Source organism: Manis javanica, chromosome 7, assembly GCF_040802235.1.
Source record: "Manis javanica isolate MJ-LG chromosome 7, MJ_LKY, whole genome shotgun sequence".
Classification (NCBI taxonomy): Eukaryota; Metazoa; Chordata; class Mammalia; order Pholidota; family Manidae; genus Manis; species Manis javanica.
Window position 1 is genome coordinate 113,513,636 of NC_133162.1, and position 24,449 is coordinate 113,538,084.

General features: G+C 36.5%; 1 protein-coding gene across 17 annotated transcripts in view; it reads right to left on the reverse strand.

The window, feature by feature from the left end:
• GTDC1 (glycosyltransferase like domain containing 1) overlaps positions 1-24,449 on the reverse strand; it is a 352,224-nt gene that overhangs the window by 16,042 nt on the left and 311,733 nt on the right. For all 17 annotated transcript variants that reach the window (XR_012133380.1, XR_012133381.1, XR_005061974.2 and 14 more), the window contains one exon: positions 13,091-13,200. Coding sequence is in view for 14 of the 17 variants with exons in the window: in XM_073241398.1 (XP_073097499.1) it covers positions 13,091-13,200 (110 nt within the window). In the remaining 3 variants the exon portion in view is untranslated. The remainder of the gene's footprint in view (positions 1-13,090; positions 13,201-24,449) is intronic.

Consider the following 24,449-nt stretch of genomic DNA (forward strand, 5'->3'; position numbering starts at 1 on the left):
AACATAGTATCTTCATGATCTTCCCCCTGGTAGGATGGATAACTGATCTTGCCTTGAGAGCTGTACTGAACCCTTTGGTTTCAGTAGAAAAGATAAATATTCCATTAATAGAAGTTGCAGGAGTAGCCTTCAAGCAGGCCGAATGTTTAGGGGAGGAATGGGAGTGAGCTGCCACCAGAACCTGCGTCTAGTGAGTCTCCTCAGCACTCAGGCAAGCGCAAGGGCAGAGTTAAGAACCCATTCCTGCGACGGGGAGAGGGAGCTCCTCAAGTACTGAACCGGACCCTCACCCCGTCAGGGATATCTGGGGCACCAGGGCCAGGGGAGCCTGCCCCTCTGATGGGGCATGCTGCTGACTCCCCCTCTGTGTAGCTGTCTCTTTCAGAAGTTGTACTCTTCACCCACAAAGTGTCTTCCGGTCAGTTACTCCACAGCCCCCACAGCGGCCAAGTGGCAAATGACCATACTGTGATGTGGTGTGTGCTTTGCAGCTGATGGAGTTAACAGGTACCCTGAGCAAGTACGGAGGGAAGGGAAGGGGAAGGGATGGGACAGAAGCTCCCCTGGAGCTGGGATTCTGCCAGGTGGAGAAAGGTACACTTGTGACTCTGTGGGGAGGGGCAGAGGAATTTAGGTCACAAATTAACACAACGCATAGAGGTGGGCAAAGGCACAGATGTATTCAGAAAAAAGAGAACTGGAATTCATGAGGGATTATGCTCAGGTCAGAGTTTGAAGAGCCTTGTTTGCTACAAAGGACATTTAAGTGCATCGTGCAGAAGATCTGTGAGACACATTCCTATTATTGTTATACTCTGGTGATTCTCTTGGATGGTCTGGATTTAGAAAGAACACTGACAGCAGTAGATGCATGAAGTGAATATCAAAGTGTCCAGAGGCCAGGAGACCACCTGAATGTTCAGAGTCCCTGATGGTAAGGGCAACGAATGGGAAAGACCCAGAGGAAAAGAGAACGAAGCCTGGGATATGCCTCTACTTTTACAGCTTTGGTCAATGCAACTGCTCTGTCATAAATTATTTGCATTTACATTTATTTTATTACTGACAGAATTAAAGACTTTTTCCCCCGAAATTTGATTTAGTATTTACTTCTTCAATTCTCACCACCTCTATTGTTTATCAGCTGTGTGAGTTTGGGCAAGTTGTGTAACTTAAGCCTAGTGTCTTTGCCTTACATAGGGGACAGTAACTGTAACTATTGTGAGGACTGTAGTGATACTGAGATGCCAGAGTAAAAGGCCTCGCCTGTGTGCAGTAAAGAGTAAGAGGTCGGTATGTTATTGTACTAATAATATGTTGATGCTTTTGCAAACCTTTATATATGTAATATATATTTAAAATCTATACTTAATTTCTTATATGAATTTTTTGTTTTGCTGTTTTTGTTGCACAGAGGTTATTTCACTCAATTTCTTGCTTTCGCTGAAAGTATTATATTTTAGAGCCAGGATATGTATATGAAATTCTATTACCCTAAGCTTGTTGGATCTGTTGGGTTTGTTTCTGAATTCTTTTTGTCCACTTTTCTGCTTTCATGTTTTGAATCTGTGCTCTTTCGAAAGTTATCACTTTGTATATGTTCTGAGTCTGGTCGGACATGTTCTTTTGTTAGTGATTTCTCTGATATCCTGCCATTCATTGACATATTTTGTAAGAATTTTAGAACTACTCTGTGAAGATATATAGAGGAGTATTCTGGCATCTAAACTGGAACCCTGTTAAATTCATAAATTAAGAGATATTGTCATTTCTATTATACAGTATTTTTTCTTTACTGTGAGGAGCATATGTGTCTACATTTTTTGAATCTCCCTTGTTTTCCCATTACATAGTGTTTTTTACAGCAAAGTAGGACTGGGAGACAGAAGACTTCAATTTTAAATCAGATTCTTGGGAAACTGACTTTCTTAGTCATAGTCTTAGGAAAGTGACTGTATACATAAGAATTTCTAAGAATCATTTGAAGGTGGGTCTGTTTACTAAGATTCTTCCTCAGATCCAAGCTACTTAAATGGGGCCAATATAAATAATTTCCCTCAGCTATAAATTGGGGATGTAAATACTTATTACATTATCTAATCACTAGGTTTGCTGTAAGGGTTATGAAATAATGTATTCAAACTATTTGAAAATATTACAAAATAAAGGTAATGGAATGAAATGGAATTATAAAAACATTTCTGCTTCCTAGACAAAGTAAGATTCTAGAGGGACCTATCCCCTCTTGCTATCCAGAAAATGGTGCCAGACCACATCAGGAGCTCAAAAAATACTTCTATGTTAGTGGAATGAGTAGTTACAAAATTAAAAAGAAAAGGAGTATGTTTGAGGAATGGTACAGTCTAGAGAGAATGAGTTTATTCACTCTTAGTGTCACATTTATTTCATTTCATATATAATCATCTTATAACTTAACACTGATCAATGCACTAATAACTTTCCTTTTGTTGGGCTGTCTTTGTAGCAAAATTTTATACCTTTATATCAATGTAATATAAGTTATTTGTATTCCTAAAATCTTTCTACTATTTCCCCTCAGGATAGCTGCTCTGCGAAAAATGAGATTGTAGCTGAGAGCTGAGTGAACAAGGAGATGGGAGGGGATGGAAATGTTATATAATTATCCAACATTTGACTCCAGCGCTAAGGATCAGAAATGTGCCAAGATCATAGTAATAACCATTGTCATGTCAGATACTAACCAGAAGCTTTCCACATACTGTTCTTAACCTCAAATTAAAGGTGAACCAGAAAGACTTCTGTCTGCCAAAAATGTAGTTCAGATTTTAACTTTCCTTGCAACCTTTCGCCCTCTTTCCCCCACCGATGCCTAAAGCTAAAACTCCTTCTCCATTTCTACAGAAGAACCCAACTGAAAGGCTGTGGCTTTTCACAGAAAAAAAAAAATTTAGAATTATCATTTGCAGGAAGTTATTAAGTATACAAACACATTCCATTGATTTGATATCTTAAGTATTTATTTATTTTTTAAAAAAAAACCATCTCAAGGGCTGACAATATGAAACTGTCAGGAAAAATGACCAAAACTAAAATATTTGCATTGAGGAGCTTCTAGACTTTCTGGTTCATTTGTAACATGGAGTCTGATGGATGTTTTATGTAGCAGAATGACCTTTAAATTTTCTGGATTAAAAATAATCAAAATAATAGCAAGAATGAACTCTTAAGGTTCAGTATCATTAATGCCTTCTTTGGATCCAAAATGCATTAAATATTCATTCCAAATACAAACTCTGAAGGGAAGTCCATGAATCTTAAAATAAAATCTCCACAGTAGTTTAGAAAACACTTCTCTCTGAATTATCTGATTGTTCTAACATTCTAACTGTAACTCACTGAACTGACAGGGCAGGTGGTTTTATTGTCATCTCCCTTTCTCATCATTTCCTTTGTGATTGAATAGATGGATTAACAGGGGTTCATCTAGAAAGCTATGGGATCCAGTCCCAAACTTGACCTTCTGACCGTATAAATCAGTCTGTCATCATGGCACTATGGACATTTTAGGTTAGATAAGTCTTTGTTGCAGAGGTCCTGGGCACTGTAAGGTGTTTAGCTGCATCCCTGGCCTCAACCCACTAGATGCCAGCAGCATCCTCCCCTCAACAGTGGTAACAACCAAAATGGTTCTGGATATTGCCAAATGTCTCCTGGGAGTAGAGGGCAAAACCACTTCTTACTGACTCTGTAAGCTTTCCCAGGTCACTGTAAGTGATGATGAACTCCATTCCCAGGGAGTTACAGGACACAGTGCTAGAAGTATCTTCACACATCAGCTGGGTTGTCTCTAACAAGAAGACTATAGGCAATAAATACTCTACCATTTGTTAAGAGTTCTTTACTTAATGGGCTTAGACTCACCCAGATTAAGGCAGACATCTAGGGTAGGCTTGGTTTTCTCTTTGATGAGCTGCAGGTCATGATGTATTATACTAAGAGCCACGGTGGTCAGTAGTGCTGTTCACCAAATATTTCTCCTCTCCCTCATTCTAGGCTAGAAGCAGGACTGCATTTCCTGGCTCCCCTTATAGTTGGACAATGCATTGCAACAAGTTCTGGCCAATCAGTTGGGTAGAACCCTATGTCACTTTTAGGCCTGAGCACAAATTGCTAGTGGGAAGATCCCCTACTTTCTCTTCCATTTGGCATGGTAACTGGCAATGTTTGAGAAAGTGGTTGATTGGGTCTCTCTATCGACAAAGGTCCCTGAGTGATCACAAGTAGAATACTACTGCCCACTGGCAATAAACAAATAAACATAGAGCATGAATAAGAAATAGGTCTTATGTATTTTAAGAAACTGAGACTGTAAGGCTGTCTGTTGGCTTAGTGTAACTCAGCTTATTCTGACTGGTATAAGAACTAAAAGATGAGAAACAGATTGAAAAATAGATTTATATTAAATCAAGGTCACCTCCACTAGAATAGAAAATATAATATAAAACCACCTAGAATTCTCTTAAGTCTTAGGGTTCTCTATTCTATTTTTATTCACTTACTCTCTAGTATTTGGAAATCGTTTTAATGAAGGTTTCTATACATCTGATAAGGCATGTAAGTTGTATTGTTCTTTTATACCAAATTTATTCTTTCATTTGTTCAATAATATTTATTGAATACTAAATACATGCCAAGTATTGTTTGGGATATCTTTCCACTTCATATTGTTTTTGACATCTTTATTTTGATGAAGACAGAGGGAAGAAGAGGGAACTCACTTTAATACCCCAGGAGCAAGAAATTTAGTAAACGAATTTGAGGTTTTGTGTTTGTTTTTTTTTAAACTTTCCATTTGCAAAGAGATTATCAGAGAAAATGGAGATTCCACATGCGTGATCAGTAATTTCCCACCATATCATCTCTTTCTTATCTGTAAAATAGGAATGATTCTGTGGACTTCTACACAGAGTACAGGTTGAACAATGGCATTGGAGGTAGACTGAGAAGGTTTGAACGGTGGCTTCATTATTGGGTGGATGGATGATTTCAGGCCAGTGACCTAGCCTTCCTGTGCCGTACTGTCCTCAGCTGTAAATGGTACCCACAATGGTGCCTAAATACAGGGCTATTGTAAAGAGTAAATAAAGCAATGCATAAAAGGCTTAGACCAGTACCTGGCACATGCTAAGTGCTCAAGAAAGGTCAGTTCCCACGATTTTAAGGAACGTCTAGTAAGTGATAAATAAAGCACTGGCCTGGGGCTACAAGTTGCAAACCTCATAGAACATGTCAGCATTATCCACCATTTTATCCTAGATGTCTGGCTGAGTGCTTTGCACAAAGTAAATGTTTAAAAAACACTGAACACAAAAGAAGAGAGTAAGGATGTACAGACCGACTCCCAGGTTCTACTCCTAACCTTGCTAGTAAATACTGCCCATCTCACCCACTGTGCCCAGCTATGCGGACCCGGAACAGTCACTGTCCCAGATCTCCCTTCTCTTTTGTAAAATAAAAGGATGAGACAAAAACACTACAAACAGGGTAGCTATAAACTAAAACCACAAATCTACACTTACTACTCTTCAGAAAAAGGATTATAAAAACCTTGCAACAGCATAATCCACATACTTGGAAATAATCAACAGTATGGAGACTCTACAAAGTTTCTCCGTTACCATTTTGACATTTTCAAAAGAAATTTAATGTTAGCTTCATCAAAAAGGGCACTAAAACACATTAGCATGAATGTAACCATTCAGACATGCTAGCTTTCCCTAAGAGCTCTGTGGTGAGGGAAGGAGAAGGAAGCTGGATAAAGAGTACTTAATGAATAAACTTGCAACTAAAAGAAGGATAAGTTTCAGAGATCTAATGTACAGCACAGTGATTACAGTCAACAATGCTGTATTATATACTTCACAATTGCTAAGAGACTAGATCTTAAATGCTCCTACCATAAAAAAAGAAATGACAATTATGTTATGCGAGAGTTCTTAACTAAAGATATGGTGGTAATCATATTGCAATACATAAATATATCAAACTTACATGTTGTATATGTTAAACATATATAATGTTATATGTAAACCATTCCTCAACTTAAAAAAAGAAGGGAAATGAGTATTTAATGGTCCTCCAGTCACATATTAAACCTTTCTTGGTTTTCCACTACATCTAGGCTTGTATGCGAAAGAGAAAAGCTCAACTCACTTATCGACAAGGCAGTCAAGTGACTTAAGCCTTCAGAATCTCAGTTTCTTTATCAAGTGGGCTAATTGTACCTGCTCCATTAGGATTATCATGATCATCACACTAAATAACGTGGCAAAGGACAACTAAGGAGCAAACTTTCAATAAATAGTATCAACTAATAGCATAATAGTAAGTATTGCATTGATTTACAGGAAAACAACTTCCTTAAAAATGTTAAGAGCACTGAGAGTAATTCTGGCTGATATTACACAGGATATACATTGGTTTTAGAATATGGGCTTTAGATATGCCATGGTAGAAACCAGAAGAGACAACAGTCAATGAGAAATATGTTTGTGACGGAACTCCTTTTGTGAAATGCTGGATGTTCAGTTAGGAAAAAAATTAATGTTTCAATTTAGAGAAACAGTTTGTTCAAAAAACAAGAACATGGAAAAGTAACATAGATAGTGGCTGTAAGTACTACCTACATAATTTCTTTGTGCCTCAATTCCCCCACCTGAGAGAAATGGAAATAGACTGAACAAGACTGTTATGAAGAGTTAAAGAGTTAATATCTATAAATAGCTTAGAATAATGCCTGGAATATAGTAAGTTCTGTATAAGAGTCTGTGAAGCCAGAATGATAATAAGGATGGCTGAAGATACACAGAATGGCCTTTTAGTAAACTTTGCAGTGAAGACTGGCAAGGTGGCCTTTTGGGACCACAACATAGAAAATTACCAGGCTCATTCATCCACTCAACAACCTGGGCTCCTCCTATGTGTAAGGTAAGGTGCTAGAGACATAAAAAAGAGTTGATTCCCCTTTGAAATGACAAAGATGGACCTGAGGCTAAGGCAGAAAGGAACCCCACTTGAGACTGGGAGTAACAGAAGCATGTACATAGATAATATGATGCCCCTTCCTATGGCCTCCAACAGCATTCCCTAATTTTTTCAAAGTATCCTAGGTACTTGTTACCTAGAGAGCTTCCTAGAGGTGGAGACTGAGTCTTGTTCCCTGTGGAACTCCCTTCCACAGTGCTCAGTAAGTATATGCTGAAGTGAAGCCAAAGTGAGTATAAGACTGGACCCGGAATTACTGAGTTTTCAGTTCTTGGGCCCTTAACTGCTCGCCATCCCATTTTCAACCCTCCATACTGCTCAGTGTTACTGTGTGGGAGGGAGGACTATGACCCCAAGATCATGACCTTGGGAGTAAAATCCTAGTCTGCTTTGTAGTGATGACTTAAAACCACCCAATAATAAAACTGCTAAGGAGGATTCTGCTCAGAGATTTCCTCCAGCCACTTTTCTCAGTCCATCCACAAACACCTCAAAGTTGGCACAAACAAAACTGAACTCACCAGCTTTGCAAATGAGCTGATATTTTCCTTCTTACATTTTCTTCAGGCATCAGAAGAAAATTCTGAAGCTACCAAATTCTTTTCTATATTTTTCTTAAGACTCTTTCATACAGCCCTCTCGCTAATTTCTCAGGATTCACCTCACAGAATCACACTTGGATTACCATGGTAGTCTTACTGTGAGTCTGCTTGCACATCATTGCAAGATACAGCTTCCTAAAACACATGTTTCATCATATTTCTTCCCTGTTCTAGTTTCCTTTCTTACCTTTACCTAATCTCTGTTGGTTATCAAGATTCTCCATACTTTGATCCTACCATAACTATGTAAAGTACGTATCATTTATTAAGATCTGCATGCAGCTTCTCCTATTCTACTTAGATTAGTGATCTCATGGCACTGATTACAGAAATTGTTCTCCCATTTAAATACAATATCTAAAATGTTTGCTTCTATATGCTTTGCCTGTGTCATTTCTCTTTTGGAATATCCTAATCCTTTGGCTATTCAAGTTCTAGCTTTCAATTAACATTCTACTCTAAGTCACATGTATATGTACTAATATGTAATCATATTATCTTGTGTTTCACTCTCTGTTTCCTGTTTATCCACAAGTGTTCTCTCCTCAGAAAAAACTATAAACTGCTTGAGGGAAGGAAGTTTACATTATTTTTACCCATTTATCCAAAACAAATCTTCACTGAGTTCCAGCATTGTGTTAGGCACTACTCTATAGACAGTGATAAACAAGATAAACATAATCTCTGTTCTCATAGCACCTATATTCTAGTGTGTAACTGCATGTGTATGTAAGGGGAGTGAGATAAAAATTTATACATAATTATTAATTAGGAACTAGGTAAGCACCATAAAGTAAAAATATATGGTACTATAAGACCATGATAAAATTTCATGCAACAAACAGGCAACTATCCAAAGATCTAAAGATGCCTGGTGCCTTAGTGAAACTAAAAGCAAGTTAGATCAATAAGGATAGAGAGTAGAAGATGGGCCACATCAGACGGAAGTACTGAGGTACAGGCTGGGTGTAGTTCCTAGCAATGTACAAGAATCAAGAAGTACTTGCTAAGGGAGAGTAAACATTAATGGTTCTTAAGAGCCATAAAGAACAATGGCAGAGGTAATTTCCAAACTTTTGTACATTTAAAATTAAACAAAATGCAGAACACCCAGAGTTAACAAATATGAACACTTGACAGCAGCAAAATATTAGTAGGAGATTTAACACCACATTTACATCCATGGGTACATCATCTGGACAGAAAAATGACAATGAAACATTGGACTTAAGTGACACAGTAGGCCAGATGGCCTTAGCAGTACATACAGAACATTCCATTCAAAAGAAGAAGAGTACACATTCTTCACAAGTGCATATGGAACATTCTCCAGAATAGATCACATGTTAGGCGACAAAACAAGTCTCAATAAACTCAAGAAGACTGAAATCATATCAAACATCTTTTCTGACCATAGTGGTATGAAACTAGAAATCAATTACAAGAATAAAACTGGAAAAACTACAAACATGGAAATTAAACATCATGTTACTGAAAAACTACTGGGTTATAGAAGAAATTGAAAGAATAATAAAAAATACCTAAAGAAAAATGAAGACAGAAATACAGCATACCAAAATCTATCAGATGTATCAAAACACGTTCTAAGAGGTAAGTTCATAGTAATACAAGATACCTCAAGAAACATGAGAAATCTCAAAGAAAAAATTTAACTTTATACCTAAAGAAACTTGAAAAAGAAGAACAAATGATGCCCAAAGTTAGAAAAGGAAGGAAATAAAACATCAAAGCAAAAATAAATGAAATAGAGACTAAAAAGACAATAGAAAAGATCAATGAAACTCAGAGTTGGTTCCTTGAAAAGATAAATAAAATTGACACTTTAGCTAAGATCCACCAAGAGAAAAAGAGAGCTCAAATAAATGAAATCAGAAACGAAAGTTCCAACTGATACCACAGAAATATAAAAGATTATATGAGACTACTAAGAAAAACAAAACACCAGAAAATTGGACAATCTAAAGGAAATGAATAAATTCCTAGAAATTTACAATCTTCCAACAATGAATCAAAAAGAAACAGAAAATCTGAATAGACTGATTACTAGTTAAGGAGATTGAATCAGTAATTAAAAAAAAAAAACCTCCCCACAAACAAATTTCAGGTACAGGCAGCTTTCTTGGTGAATTCTACCAAACATTCAAAGAAGATTTAAATACCTATCCTCACACTCTTCCAAAATAAACTGAAGAGAAGGGAAAACTTCCAAGCTCATTTTATGAGGACAGCATTAACCTAATTCTGAAAAAAGACAGTACCCTACACAAAAAGAGAAGTACAGACCAATATCCTTGATTAACATATGCAACAATCCTCAGCAGAAGATATATAATCTGAATACAATAATACATTGAGAGGATTCTATAACACGGTCAAGTGGGATTTATTCCAGGGATGCAAGTATGGTTTAAGACTTGCAAATCAATCAGTATGATGTAGCACACTAAAAAAATGAAGGTTAAAAATCATATGATTATCTCAAAAGGTGCAGAAAAAACATTTGACAAAATTCAACATCCATTTATGATAAAAACTCTCAGCAAAGTGTGTATGTAGGGATGTACCTCAACATAATTAAGACTATATATGATAAACCCACAAATAACATTATATTCAATGGTAAAGAGCTGAAAGCTTTTCCTCTGAGATCAGGAACAAGACAAGGATGTCCACTCTTACCACTTTTATTCAACATAATTCTGGAAGTTCTAGCTACAGCAATTAGGCAAGAAAAATAAATAAAAGGAATATAAATTGGATGGGAAGAATTTGTAAACCTGTCACTATATGCAGAGGACTTGATACTATATATAGAAAATCCTGAAGAATCTTACAAAAAACTGTTATAACTAATAAAAGATACAGGAAACAAAAATAATATACAAAAATCTGTTACATTTCTATACACTAAGGAAAAACTAACAGAAAGAAAAGTCAAGAAAAGAATTCCATTTATAATCACATCAAAAAGAATAAAACACCTGGAAATAAATTTAAGGTGAAAGTCCTAAACATTGGAAACCATAAAACACTGATGAAAGAAACTGAAGAAGGTACAAGTAAAAGGAAAGATAATCAGTGCTCATGGAATGAAAGAACTAATAATATTAAAATGTCCACATTACCCAAAGCCATATACTGATTCAATGCAATTCCTATCAAAATTCTAAAGACATTTTTTACAGAACTAGAACAAATAATTCTAAAATTTGTATGGTGTCACAAAAGACTCTGAATAGCTAAAACAATCTTGAGAAACAAAAACCATGCTGGAGAAATCATACTCCCTGACTAGATTATACTAAAAAACGAATCAAAACAGTATGATTTTGGCATAAAAACAGATACACAGATCATATAAACAGGAGAGCCCAGAAATAAACCTATACATATATGGTCAATTAATTTACAACAAAGGATACAGAATACACAAAGTGAAAAGACAGTCTCTTCATTAAATGGTCTCTGGAAAATTGGACAGTTGTATGCAAAAGAATGAAAGTGGACCACTATCTTACACCATATACAATGATTAACTCAACATGGATTAAAAAAAAGACTTGAATATAAGAACTAACTGAAGCCATAAAACTAGAAGAACACATAGGCAGTAAGCTCCCCAACATTGGTCTTAGTGAATTTTTGGGGTCTGACTCTAAAGGAAAGGACCGCAGTAAAAATAAGTAAGTGGGACAACATCAAATTAAAAGGTTCTCCACAGTGGAGACCATCAACAAAATGAAAAGGCAACCTACTGATTGGGAGAAGATATTTTCAAATCATATATCTTATATGGGGTTAATATCCAAAGTATATATATAAAGAACTCATACAACTTAATAACAAAAGAAACCCCAGATAATCTGATTAAAAAATGGGTAGAGAATCTGAATAGGCATTTTTCCAAAGAAGACATACAGATTGACAATAGGCACATGAATAAATGCTCAACATGACTAGGGAGTATGAAGTGCAAATCAAAACTACAATGAGATACCATCTTACTATGCCTGTCACAATGACTGTTATCAAAAAGACGTAACAGAAATAAGTGTTGGCCTGGATGTGGAGAAAAGGGAACCCTCATACACTGTTGGTGGAGATACAAATTGGTGTAGCCACTATGTAGATTCTTCAAAAAATTAAAAATAGAGGTACTGTAAGATCCAGCAATTTCATTACTGGCTATCTGAGAAAAAGGAAACACTAATGGAAAAGATATATCCACCCTTATGGTCATTGTAGCATTATTTATAATAGCCAAGATATGAAAACAACCTAAGTATCCATGAAATGGATGAATGGATGATGAAAATGTGGTTATAAATACACTGGAATGCTACTCAGCCATAAAAAATGACACCATGTCATTTGTGACAACATGGATGAACCTTGACGGTATTATGCTAAGTGAAATAAGTCAAAGACAAATACTGCATGACTTTATGAATATGTGGACTCTAATAACCAAAACAAACAAAATAACAAAATCCAGACTCAGAGATACAGAGAAGACATTGGTGGTTGCCAAAGGTGAAGGCGGGACAGGCAGTTGGAAAGTGAATTGAATTGAGAAGCACAAACTTCCTGTTATAAAATAAAGTAAGTCATGGGGATGTAATATACAGCACAGGGCAGATAGTCAATATTGTAGTAACTATGTAAGGTGACAGACAGTAAGTAGACTTGTTGTAGTGATAATTTCACAATTTATACAAATGTCAAATCACTATGTTGTACATCTGAAGTGAATATGATACTGTAGGTCAATTATTCCTCAGTTAAAAAAATATGAACACATAAGTGCTCATGAAAGGGGTTCAGATGCTCACTTTACTGATGCAAATATGCCTACTGAGGACCAGGGTGAAGGAAATGGCTGTGAAAAGGCACTATGCAGCATTAAGGATGAGAAAATTTGCTGCTATCAGGTTTGGAGTTTTGTTTTGTTTCCTCAACATCAATAAAAAGGAGTGGACCAATGACAACTCTGATGTAGACAGTGGTCTACTCCACATTGCAAGTCTGGTGCCAAACTGCTTTACACAGGCACCTAACAGATGGTAATGTATTTCAGCCATTACCAATGTGAGTAGGATTCAAACCAGTAACCCCAGAGGTGAGAGGTTGTATATCCAATTACAAATTCCCACTTTTCTTAAGCGTTAAGATGCCTAAAGCAATATATTTTATTTACATCAAGATGCATTGTATAAACTATATTTGATAAAAGAGATGACTTCACGTTCTCAACTTAAATCAAAGAATGCTTACTTAAGTATTTTTTTAATTGAATCACACTTTTAATGCCATCGTATAATCTTTTGGTTAACAGTGCTCATCTTGATTATTCTAACAAAGGGAAACATGGAAATTAATACTGAAGTTGTAGAGCTTGTGTCATTTATAAAAATACACATTAGAAAATTCAAAAAAGATACCTGGGATATCTGTGAAGGTTTCTCCAAGGACAGACACATGGAAATGGAGTCCTAAGTCCTTAAGATGCATTAGTACCTTAAAAAAACTCTCTGGATCTTTATCATGTTCCCTGGAAGTAAACACAGAAATATAATTTTTGATACCTTAGGATATGTGTTAGGAAAGGTGTTTTCATTTCTCACAGTATCAATTCCTTTTGTGGCCTATTGCTAGGTCTGGGAGCCTCTGGCACCCAAGCAGAGATCTTCCCCAATAAACTTATATTGTAGCATCAGCATTGAATATTTTCATGACTCTAACTTTCCTCTCATAGCTCAAAACCCAGTCCTATTGATATCTTGAGGCTCTGCAGCCTCTTATTAAAGGAAAACTCTAACTCCTTTATTAAAGGAGAAATACAAGATAGATTTTGGGGCAGACTGTAGAAAATCTAGTGTATTTCCCTTTCTCTTAAAATGGTTAATTTTCCACTTACCATGGGTTTTTAACAAAAGAAAAGACCAGTCTTCAAAGGACAATTCTCTACTGATCATGAGAATGTACCAAAGATGTTTTTCATTTCTGTGGATCTGAATACCTTCCTCTCATATTTACTGAGCCCCTTTGTGCCTACAAGGAACATACAATTTAGGGAGTGAGATTACAGACTCTCTCACTAATCTCCCATTTTAAATAATTGAATGCAGAATTATAAATACATCAAAAGGGAGTAGGCCTGAGTCTAAGTCTCCTGAGTATCAACTTAGGAGTGGAGGTTAGTCAACATATAAAGGAATAGTAATAAAGATAATTCTTTCATTTAGTAGAGGCTTTGAAAAACATGGCTTATTTTTGTTTGTTTAGCTTGTCAGTCTTCTTTGTAATGACAGAATGAGAGGCTAAAGGACACTAAAATAAAAAACATTCACCAATTCCAGAAATCACATTAAAATGGAATGAGTTATTTTTTACATTCTAAGGTGTGAATATTTCAGTATTTCTTGCTTTTAATTACACTGTTTTAAATTATCTTATTTCAGACAGATGTGGACCAGATGTCTTCAAAATATTTGTTTTTTATTTATTATTCAGAATTTTAACTTATTTTTTATATTACAGAGAAATAGTTATATATCAGCAATTGAATTTCTCATTTACCAACTAATTATGTAAAATAAATCTGTAAATTGATCAAACTGCTATATGAAATATGAAAATTACATCATTCAGGAAATCTTATGAAAAATGACATCTGCAACCCTAAATGTGTTAATTCACAATTCAGTCAATATTTTCAGTATCAAGAATTAAAACAAATGCATCTTCTGATTAACATTTTTAAACAGCATGTATAATCTTATGGAATTACAAGATCTTATAGAATTACAGTTCTGTAACCATTTATTTTAAGCTATTTCTCAGTTTGACTTATTTCAGATAATAAAGAAAGCAATGGCAAAATGTTCATTGCTTTTTAAGTTGATGCATATTACATACATGTACCACTGGGAAGTGTCTCGATGGTTCCCATACATACTTACTGCTGTGGGCAAGAACAAAGACCCCAAAGAGTTTGAAAGTATAGAAAACGCCACATGCTATCATCAACAGTATCAAACAAATAGCTGCCACCTAATCTGTAGTATATTCGTTTAGTCTGATTCTCTTGGAAAAACAGAGATGGAAAGAATGGAAACAATAAAAAAGAATATATCTTAAAGAGGGAGTAACACTATAGGGAAATCTAGCCACTCGGTTCTCGCAATTTTTCATTTTGAGTTCCAAAAATTTTGGCTAGAGATCCCCAAAAGAATATGTATTCTAAATATTTCCTGCTGTTTTTTTGTTTGTTTGTTTTGTGTCAAGTAAAAATAGATGTGATTTGGGGTTGGGAGGTGGTTTTATGGGGTAGAAGCTGTAGTTCCTCAAAGATTCCAATGTGAGTTATTTTCAAAACAGCAGTCTCCATGTGTTTCTATCTCCACTGTTTCTATGCAAGATAAATGCATTACAATCCTACTGTTCTTTAGATTAAAAAATATTCAACTCATTTAAACTAAAAAAAAAAAAGCAGTTCACCCATTTCTTTAGATTTTTTTTTATAGGTGGACAAAAGCTTTTCATATTCTATAATCACTTTGCATAAGAGCACAAGGTATTTGTATGAGTCCCCTCTCTTTCTGTTTAAACTAGAATATATGCACAAATGCAAGGTACAATTCTTCTTCCCCAGAAATATCCCTCAGAAAAAAGAGGCACTTTATGCTAAAGTTGTTATAAAGTCTTTCATAATACTGCACTCTCTCAATTACTTTATTTTGAAAAAAGTACTGTTTAGGGACCCTGCATCAACCTGAAACAATGCCAACTGATGAGAGTCCTGGATGATTTTAGCAGCCATGCATTTGATGGGACTGGCGAAAATGGAAGCAAAGGAATTTAATACCGAGCTAGCAATTACTCTGGGAGACATGACCTAATAATTCAAAGTGCTGGATGTTGTTGAAAACAAATATTTTAAAGATCACTAAAAAATGTAATAGAGTAAGTGGTTACAGGAGATCATGAGTCGTAAGTGGGTTTTTATAGCTGGGGGAAAGATTTCCCGAGATGGCAGCACACAGCTTCACAAATCTTGTGCCCCAAACCGCTTAGACTGAATTCCAGACGACAGGTGGTGGAAACACGCCAGCTGCCTGAAAAGGTGTCACTGTTCAGAATGCATGGCAAGGGAGTGGGACTAAAACTGTGTCGTGAAATATAACGGTGGGAAAAGGGCATACTTCTAAAATTATTCTACAGGGTATGTGCTTTCAAGGATTATTTATGTTTAAACTAGTTTATATATTATAAGAAGACTTTTTATTTCACATAATTGATTTTTCTGTTTACTCTTTAGAAAAGTAGGAAATCACCTAACATTAGATCATTGAAGTGTGCCCAAATATTTAGCAGAATGTATGAATCTGTCTTATATTCTTTTGTAAGAAATCTGATTTGAAGCTCTCATTATTTTAGCATGAAGCATTTAATATAGGATGGGGAGGTGTTTAGCATACAGTACTTAATATAGGATGGGTAGGCGTTAGAAATAATATATGGAATGCCCCTTTCTGCCAACAGTTATCAATATTAAACCCGAATTTAGTAATATACTCAATTCTCTATAACCATACTTGTAGACTTATGGGCTCCTAAATACTCTTCTGCTCTTATCCATTGCTGGTAGAAATGTAAACTGAAATACTATTTTAGAGGGCAATTTGGTATTGTACATAATAAGCCTGAAAATGTATATACCTTTTGCATCAGTAATTTCAATTCAGAAAATTACCCCATAAAATAACAAATAGGTGCACAGAAATTCAGCTAGAGTATGTTTGTAACAGCATTGTTTATAATGGTAACCATCTGTAAACAATCTAATGGGATGACAAGGAAATACATTTTGGCACATTCATATGATACAGTAACATGTAACCATTAAAAATAATTCTGTAGAAGTATATTTCCTGACATGGAAAAATTATCCAAGAAACACTGTTAAGTAAAAGGGAAGTGAGAGAGTAGTACATACTATTGATTTGTTTTTGTAAGACAAATGGATGTGTGTGCCTAGAAAAAGTTTGGAAGGAACTATACCAAAATGTTAACAGGGTTTATCCCTGGGGGTGGCATTATAAATGTTTTTTTTTCACTTTTTCTATTGTTTCTTTAATAAAGGCTTTTTAAAATATAAATAATTTTAATGCTTTTAAGGAACCAGCCCTCCCTAATATTCTGCCATAAAAATGTATTCATAGGATTTTTGCTTAACTCTGTAACATTTTCAGGGTTGATAGTAGTATAATTCTTCATTTTCTGTGACCTTTCTACATTTGACAGCTGCCCATCAAGTAAACTTGATTTACCACAAAACATTCTAGAAGATGTCGGAGTCCAAGTTTCCTAACAATTCCCACTCTCTTGACTTGATAAGAATGAAACAGTCTGGCTGGAAACGCACTCCTCAGCAGCCCAACTATGGCAGAAGAGACCATTGCAGAAATATTTCAGGCTTACTGGAAGCAGCAGATATAGCAGGAACAGCTTTTATTCCCAAATATTATTCAGAACATTTGAAAAGCATAAACTGTTTCCATGTGTTTTTTCTTCCTATATCTGTTCTCTTGCTGTTGCCTTTCCCATTTAGCTTTTTAGAACTAAATATCTTCTTATTCCTCACTTAGCATTCATTCAGTAAATATTTATTGAGAATCTCTAAGTTCTCCATACTTACCGCTTTTACTAAACTGTTACCCTTTGCTATTTTCCCACATAACATTATACTTTTTGAATGCAATTTCTTTCATCTAATTCCTTGCCTTGCCTGGGCAGAAACGTGGCTCTTCACAGATTCCACAGTTTCCCCAGCAGCATGTCACTCTGGATGGAGAACTCCGTGATGGAAAGATAAGTGATGTCGGGTTTTTCACTAAGTACCCAGAGCCTTGCCAAGCAGTGGTACACATTACTTGTGCTTATCAATAGCTGTTTCTTCTCCCCTTCTGGGTACATGGAAGATCCATGATCACCCCTTCTGAGTAGGGGAGGCCACAGGACTAGGGGCCAACGGACTGTAGGCTGTGTGTCACTTCCGGGTAGAAGTATGTAAGAGCCGTTCTGGGTAGCACTTTTTCTGAGGAAGAAGCATGACTCCAGAGGGCGAATGTCTGAAGGTGTCTATCTAGGCAGACACTGCTGGCTGGAACATTCCTGAGAGATTCCTGAGCTGTGGTGGGCAGAAAAGTTGAACCATGGTTTCTGTGCATGTCATGAAGAATCACAGAGCACCTGGCAGGTAGATAGAAGCAGGGGTCCCTCAGCAGTGGCCTGTGAGGAATGGGGACCAGGAAAATGGAAGATGGAGAATCTTCAACTGCTTCAGCGTTCTCTCACCAAATCGAAATAGGCCACTGCAGAGAAATTAAGGTATAGAAAAATAAAATTCTGATTTAAGTGTATCAAGGTTTGATGCCATCTGCACATTCATATTCTCATCTTCCTTTTTAATAGTGGAAGGAGAGATGTCTGCCTTTCAAAATACAAAGCCTACTGGAGCTCTGTATCTCACACCTCGCCTCTTGTTGAGAGGTCTGTGTTCTCACATTCAGTTTTCTTCCTAAAGCCTGTGGTCCTACTTCCTCCTCCACAATTTCTTCCTTTATCTCTTTGGCACTTTTCAGCTATTCCTTTTACCGGACAACATTTATTGGCAACAATAGTCCCAATAATGTCCCATTTCTAGGTGACTTGTCACAGATCATTTCATCTTAGAACATTAGCTATGTCCCTCTGTACTTTCCTCCTGTGTTTTCCCTACAACTTTGATTCCATTCTCGAATTCTTTTGGATGGCAGTTTCTCTAAAAATTCCAACTCCCACCCCTGTCCCCATTCATTCTCATGCTTCTTATGTTTTCTCCTACTTTTGACACCACTGACCATAGTCTGCTTTCTCATAAATGATTCTTGCTTGTTTCCAAATGGTGTATTTAGACCATGACCTAATGACTTTCTCCCCAACTAAATCCTCCCACTCATTCCATCCAGAAGGCCACCCAGTGAAAACCATATTCAGTGAGTCACTTTTCCAAGTAAGTCCCACAACATGATTTCCTTTTGAATTTCCCCACTGTAAAAGCTTAGACACCACCCCCACCCCTAACTCTTTCTCTTCAACAATGATTTCCACTCTGCCTGGATTATCATATACAGTAATTTCATTCAGCTGTCTAACTGGCCAATGTGTGCTCTTTCTCTGCAACTCTGGCCAGGAAGCCTGTAGACAGCCATGCCTCAAAGAACTGGCAGGCCATGGAGTGTCTTAATTAAGAGAACTGGGTCTTCCCTACCCTTGGGATACTAACTTAAGCAGCATATACAGGCACACATACTTTTTTTTTTTATAAAAGCAGATGATTAGTATTTTTTTTTTTGAGAGGGCATCTCTCATATTTATTGATCAAATGGTTGTTAACAACAAAATTCTGTATAGGGGACTCAATGCACAGTCATTAATTCACCCCAAGCCTAATTCTCATCAGTCTCCGATCTTCTGAAGCATAACGAACAAGTTCTTACATGGTGAACAAATTCTTACATAGTGAATAAGTTCTTACGTGGTGAACAGTACAAGGGCAGTCATCACAGAAACTTTCGGTTTTGATCACACATTATGAACTATAAACAATCAGGTCAAATACAGATATTCGTTTGATTTTTATACTTGATTTATATGTGAATCCCACATTTCTCCCTTATTATTATTATTATTTTTAATAAAATGCTGAAGTGGTAGGTAGATGAAAGATAAAGGTAGAAAAAACATAGCTTAGTGCTGTAGAGAAAGCAAATGTAGATGATCAGGTGTGTGCCTATAGACTAAGTATTAATCCAAGCTAGACAAGGGCAACAAAACATCCACGGATGCAGAAGATTTCTCTCAAAACAGGGGGGGGTGAGGTTCTAAGCCTCACCTCTGTTGATCCCCAATTTCTCACCTGATGGCCCCCCTGTGACTGCAGGCATACATACTTTTAAGCCATCATACTGTATGTATTTATTTTCTCTCAGAACTGGGAGGTTCTATGGAACTAAACAGTTTCCCCAATTCACTACTAAGTCTTTCTACTTCCCTCAGTAATAAAATTTATCCTTGTCAAATGTGACAATGGGGGCTGTAATTTAAAAATGACTAATTTTTAGATTTAGATTTCCTTTTGGGTTACATTTCCCTCCAAGAGATATGTAGAAATACATTCAAATGTTCTTGCTAGTTATCCTGACGGCTACCCTTGCAGCCTGCCTCCTAGAGTTAGGAACACTTCCTGGGGTCTAGTCTAGGGAATTCTCTAACATCCCTGAGAATTGTTGTGTTTCATTTAGGGAGACATATGATTCTTGTTTCCTGTTTTTCCCTGACTTCCAGGAAGCTTACTGTCAGGGTTTAATGGAACTCAATCTCAGCATTCATCAACGGGAAATAATAGTACTGCAAAATATAATAACAGAAATAAAAAAAAGTCACAGGATGGGCTTAACAGTAGAAAGGTTTTGCAGAAAATAGAATCAATGATCTTGAGATAGAGTTTATCCAATGGCAATAGCAGAGAGAAAATATACAAAATAATAATAATAACAATTTTTAAAAAACTGAACTTTTTAGGCATCTGTGGGGCAAAAACAGAAGATCCAACATTTGTATCATCAGTCTCAGAAGAGGACTCTTTATTATTTCTTAATAACTGCATGTGAATCTACAGTTATCTCAATACAAATTTAATTATAAAAAATGCATGCCCACTTTAAATAAAATACAAATAACAGAGAAATATACGAAGTATGCACTGAAAGTCCCTATTCCTTACCCCTCGATACTGCTCCTCAGGTAGAACTACAACTAAGAGCTGTTTGGTGGGTAGGCCTCCAGACCTGTTTCTATGCACATGCAAACATACGTATTTGTGTGAGTGTATTTTTTTATATGCCTTCCTTACTGTATAAACATGAGATCATTAATTCTGCACTTCCCTTTTTACTTAATACATAATAGATATCTATAGACATCAATGCATATAGCTATTTCGTTTTAAAATGGTTACCTAATATTTCATAATTTTTAATTAAAATTCTCCTATTAGTGGACATTTGGTTCCAATTTTTTTATGTTTCTGATAATACTAAGGGTGACATCTCGTTCTCTTTATGACATTCAAATTTCTCTTTTGTTGAATCCTTAATTCAATCTTGGTTTTCTGTCTCTCCTGTGACTGTAGCCCTCCCGTGTCTCTGACTGAGGCCCCTCTCCCCCTTCCTGCAGTGTTTACCCTCCTTTTGGAATTGTCTGACTCTCAAAGTTTTACCTACTTTACCTTGTGTTATGTTGTAAGTCCACAGGGGCAGAGCTCATGCCTCTGTGCCCCCTCTATCCTCCATGTCTGGATCAAGGGCTGGCATACAGTTTAAAAAGATATTTTAATAAAATTAGTTGAAAAAAAGAAGTTATTATTCTTGACTAAATTGAATTAACCCTTAAATCTTGTTCGCGTCCTGTAAATCTAATCTCTTTATGCCCACCTACTGTAAACTAATATCCTACTGTCTATGTAACGAGGTGAATAGACAGCCTCTTCAGCTGGCTCTTCCGGTGACAGCTCCCCTGTAACACTTACAAGCCGCACTGCTGCCCTGCGAGACACAGCAACTGCCGGCCCAGCCCCTCTCGAGGACCGACACGTGCTGATTCTCCCAACAGCCTAGGATTGCAAGCCTGACATATTTATCAGCACAAGGATGCTGCTTGGCCTGCACCAAACTTGTCCTGCTGATCAACTTATTACCAACCTTGCCAATTTTTCTGATAGAAATAATTTAAAATTTGCTTGAAAATTTCCATTTTACAGTATAATGTTATCACCTCATACCCTGACACCATCTCTGAGCTTCGGGTCCCCTCTGCCAATTCAGCTCCCAAGAAAAACCTGTCACATTATCCTCTTTTCCTTAGATGTCTCTTCTCTGGAATGTACCTTAACCAAAAACTATTTAATTGAAATTAAGCTGCTCTATCCAACACTCAAGTATTTCCATCAACCATTTATTCCTATGATTCCCCCAAATAAGTGTTGGTACTCATATTGATTCTCATTCTGTTCCTTTCTGTTGTTTTTCAACTCATGGCTCTTGGGCCTACAATTCTTGAGTCTGGAACACGCTCCCCTTCTCTTCCTGTCACTCTTTGTTGCCTCTTTCACTGACTTAGAGTTTCTTATTACTAGTTGTCATTCCTATGAAATCGCACCTCACTCTGAATCACTCCTGTACTGACATTCATATGTTACTGATGATTCCATGAATGTGTTCTTATACATTGGTTTGTATCTGTCCCCCTGTAATTTGTTTGAAAGCCCCACAACATCAGAGAAACTCTCTGACTCCAGAAATTGGAGGGCACTCAAAATGTGACTTGGAAATGAATGAATGATGTTTCTGTCATGGCTGAAAAGAGACAGGTATAGTTTTAAAACTACAGTAGAATAGGTCTGTGAAATGACATGAAGAATTATTATTTTTTTCTAATGGAGAATTAAACATGGTCTGGATTATTAGATGCCTTTCATCAAAATGGACTGCAATTCTTAATAACAGGTTTTCCTATTCAGTTGTGGACATTTTGTCAGATGTAGAAATGACAAATTCTTCAATCACAGTGGAAAGAATCTTAATTTGAAGAGAAAAATCCACTCCAAAACTTCCTTCTGATTTAAAAAATGTTACAATAGACATGAACAGAGTGATTCTTAAGAAATCTCTCCACTGCAGCAAAAAATGCTGAAATGTTGTCTACTTTATACATTATGTCTTGTTTCTAGACAAGTGCTGTGTCTTTTGGCTACACAGAGATCTCCTAGCAGAGACTGTCTCCCTTACTCAGCAGCAACTGCTAAGCCCACCAGATTGTGACGGCAGGGACTGTGGAAGGAGGAACACAATATGGAATGTCTGTTCTAGAAAGACCTGCTCAAAATGATGTGTTCCTGTTGCTGCATATGTTGCGTTTTTTCATTTTATAAACAGGATTAATTATGTATTCTCCTACATTCTTACAAATGGAATAAATCTGTATTATTCTACTTAGTCTCTTTCACAATACCATAAAAGAAAAAAGCTTAGCCCTAAGGCTTGTTATTCCAGTCTTTCGTTGCTTTTTACTTAAAGTTATTGCGAACTACTCAGAGTGGGTATATGAGGTAGGCTAATTATTCATATGGAAAAGAATAAAAGATTCTGGATGTTGTAATGACATCACATGCTATAAATTAGCTATATTGCTCAACAAAAGGTTCTCCAAAAATGAGAGGCCTCATGAACCAAAGTCTTAATTAAATATAGTTACTGTTAGTGGGTATCATAACAACTTATTTCTGGTAAAGAATGGATAACAAAGAAGGGTCAGCTATGTTAGATAGTGTATTTGGGGGCAGATCATTTTGACTAAATGGTTTGCTTTAGAGGTGTATGGAAACACAAACCCAAAAGAAGAAAAAGACGATGCTCACTGAAAGCCAGTAATAGCCAATCCACTTATGACTGTAGTTCTAAAGGTGAGTTTTATCAGAATAAATGAAATAGAATAGCTTAAATTGGACCATACAGCCTAGTGGAAAGGGGATCAAAATCCTAGATCTGATATTTAGTAGCTGTAATCCATGGCAAACTACCAAGCCAGTTTGAGATTAAATTTCCTCATTTGTAACAATCTGGCTAATAAAACTTACTTCAAAGGGCTGTAGAGGGGATTAAATGAGATGATGTACGTGAAACAATTTGCAGTGCCTGGCAAACAGAAAATATAAAATAAAGGATGGATATTATTATTATTGTTATAATTATTACTATAATCATCACTGTTTTATTCTTTATTTATAGAAATGGGAATTTAAGAATATCCTGGTGAGTTTACTAGCTACCATACTGGACAAAAAATAGAGTTTGCTATACTTAATAATCAGTTATTTATAGTAAGTGGAATGTGTCACCTCGAGCTTCTAATGTTTACCTTGATAATTACATACAGAGGCCTCTGAAGTGCCAACTGTGTTACATGTGCAAGTAGCATAATGAGCGTTCAATAAATGGCACTTATTATTTACAACAGAGTTACAAATACCATTAAAAGAAAAATTTGTGTTTGTGTATAATGACACATGCCCATAACTGATGTTTCTTCTCAGGATTGCATCCTTAATCCTGTCAAATACCAGCACAAATCCAGTCACTCACGCCGCAATTAGCCCAGTCACCCTCACGTCCATACTCAATCCCTTAACTAAATCCTCATTATCACCCAAATTCGTCTTTCTTTTCTTGATATGGTCAGATGCTCATAATTCCTTCCCTGAACTAGTATAACATCATCTAGAACCACCTTCTTATAATAATCAGACCTGAAATCAGGGGGAGCAAATTGCCATTTCTTACCTTCTTCTCCTGGAAATTACTCCAAAGCAATGGGAGAATGAGAAAAAGGGTGTAAACATGATCTTCCACAATACTAAAATATCAAAACCCTGAACCACACAACAGGTGGAAAAGGTGCCAAAAAATAAAGAAGATCAAACAGGTGTACAGGTGGAAGGCAACGAGGCCGTCCTTAGACTCTCAGAAGGAACTGCAGAGGGCCCTTCTCCAGGGCGAAGAGGGGGCCTAGGGGGCAAGACTAAAATGCTCCCTAGCAAAGCGTCAAGGGGGACCTCAGCAGGTGGTGCCACCCCGCGCCAGGTGCAGCCCCCAGGAGGCAAGGATAACGTGCTAATGAAGACCCCGGAGATGGCATTTC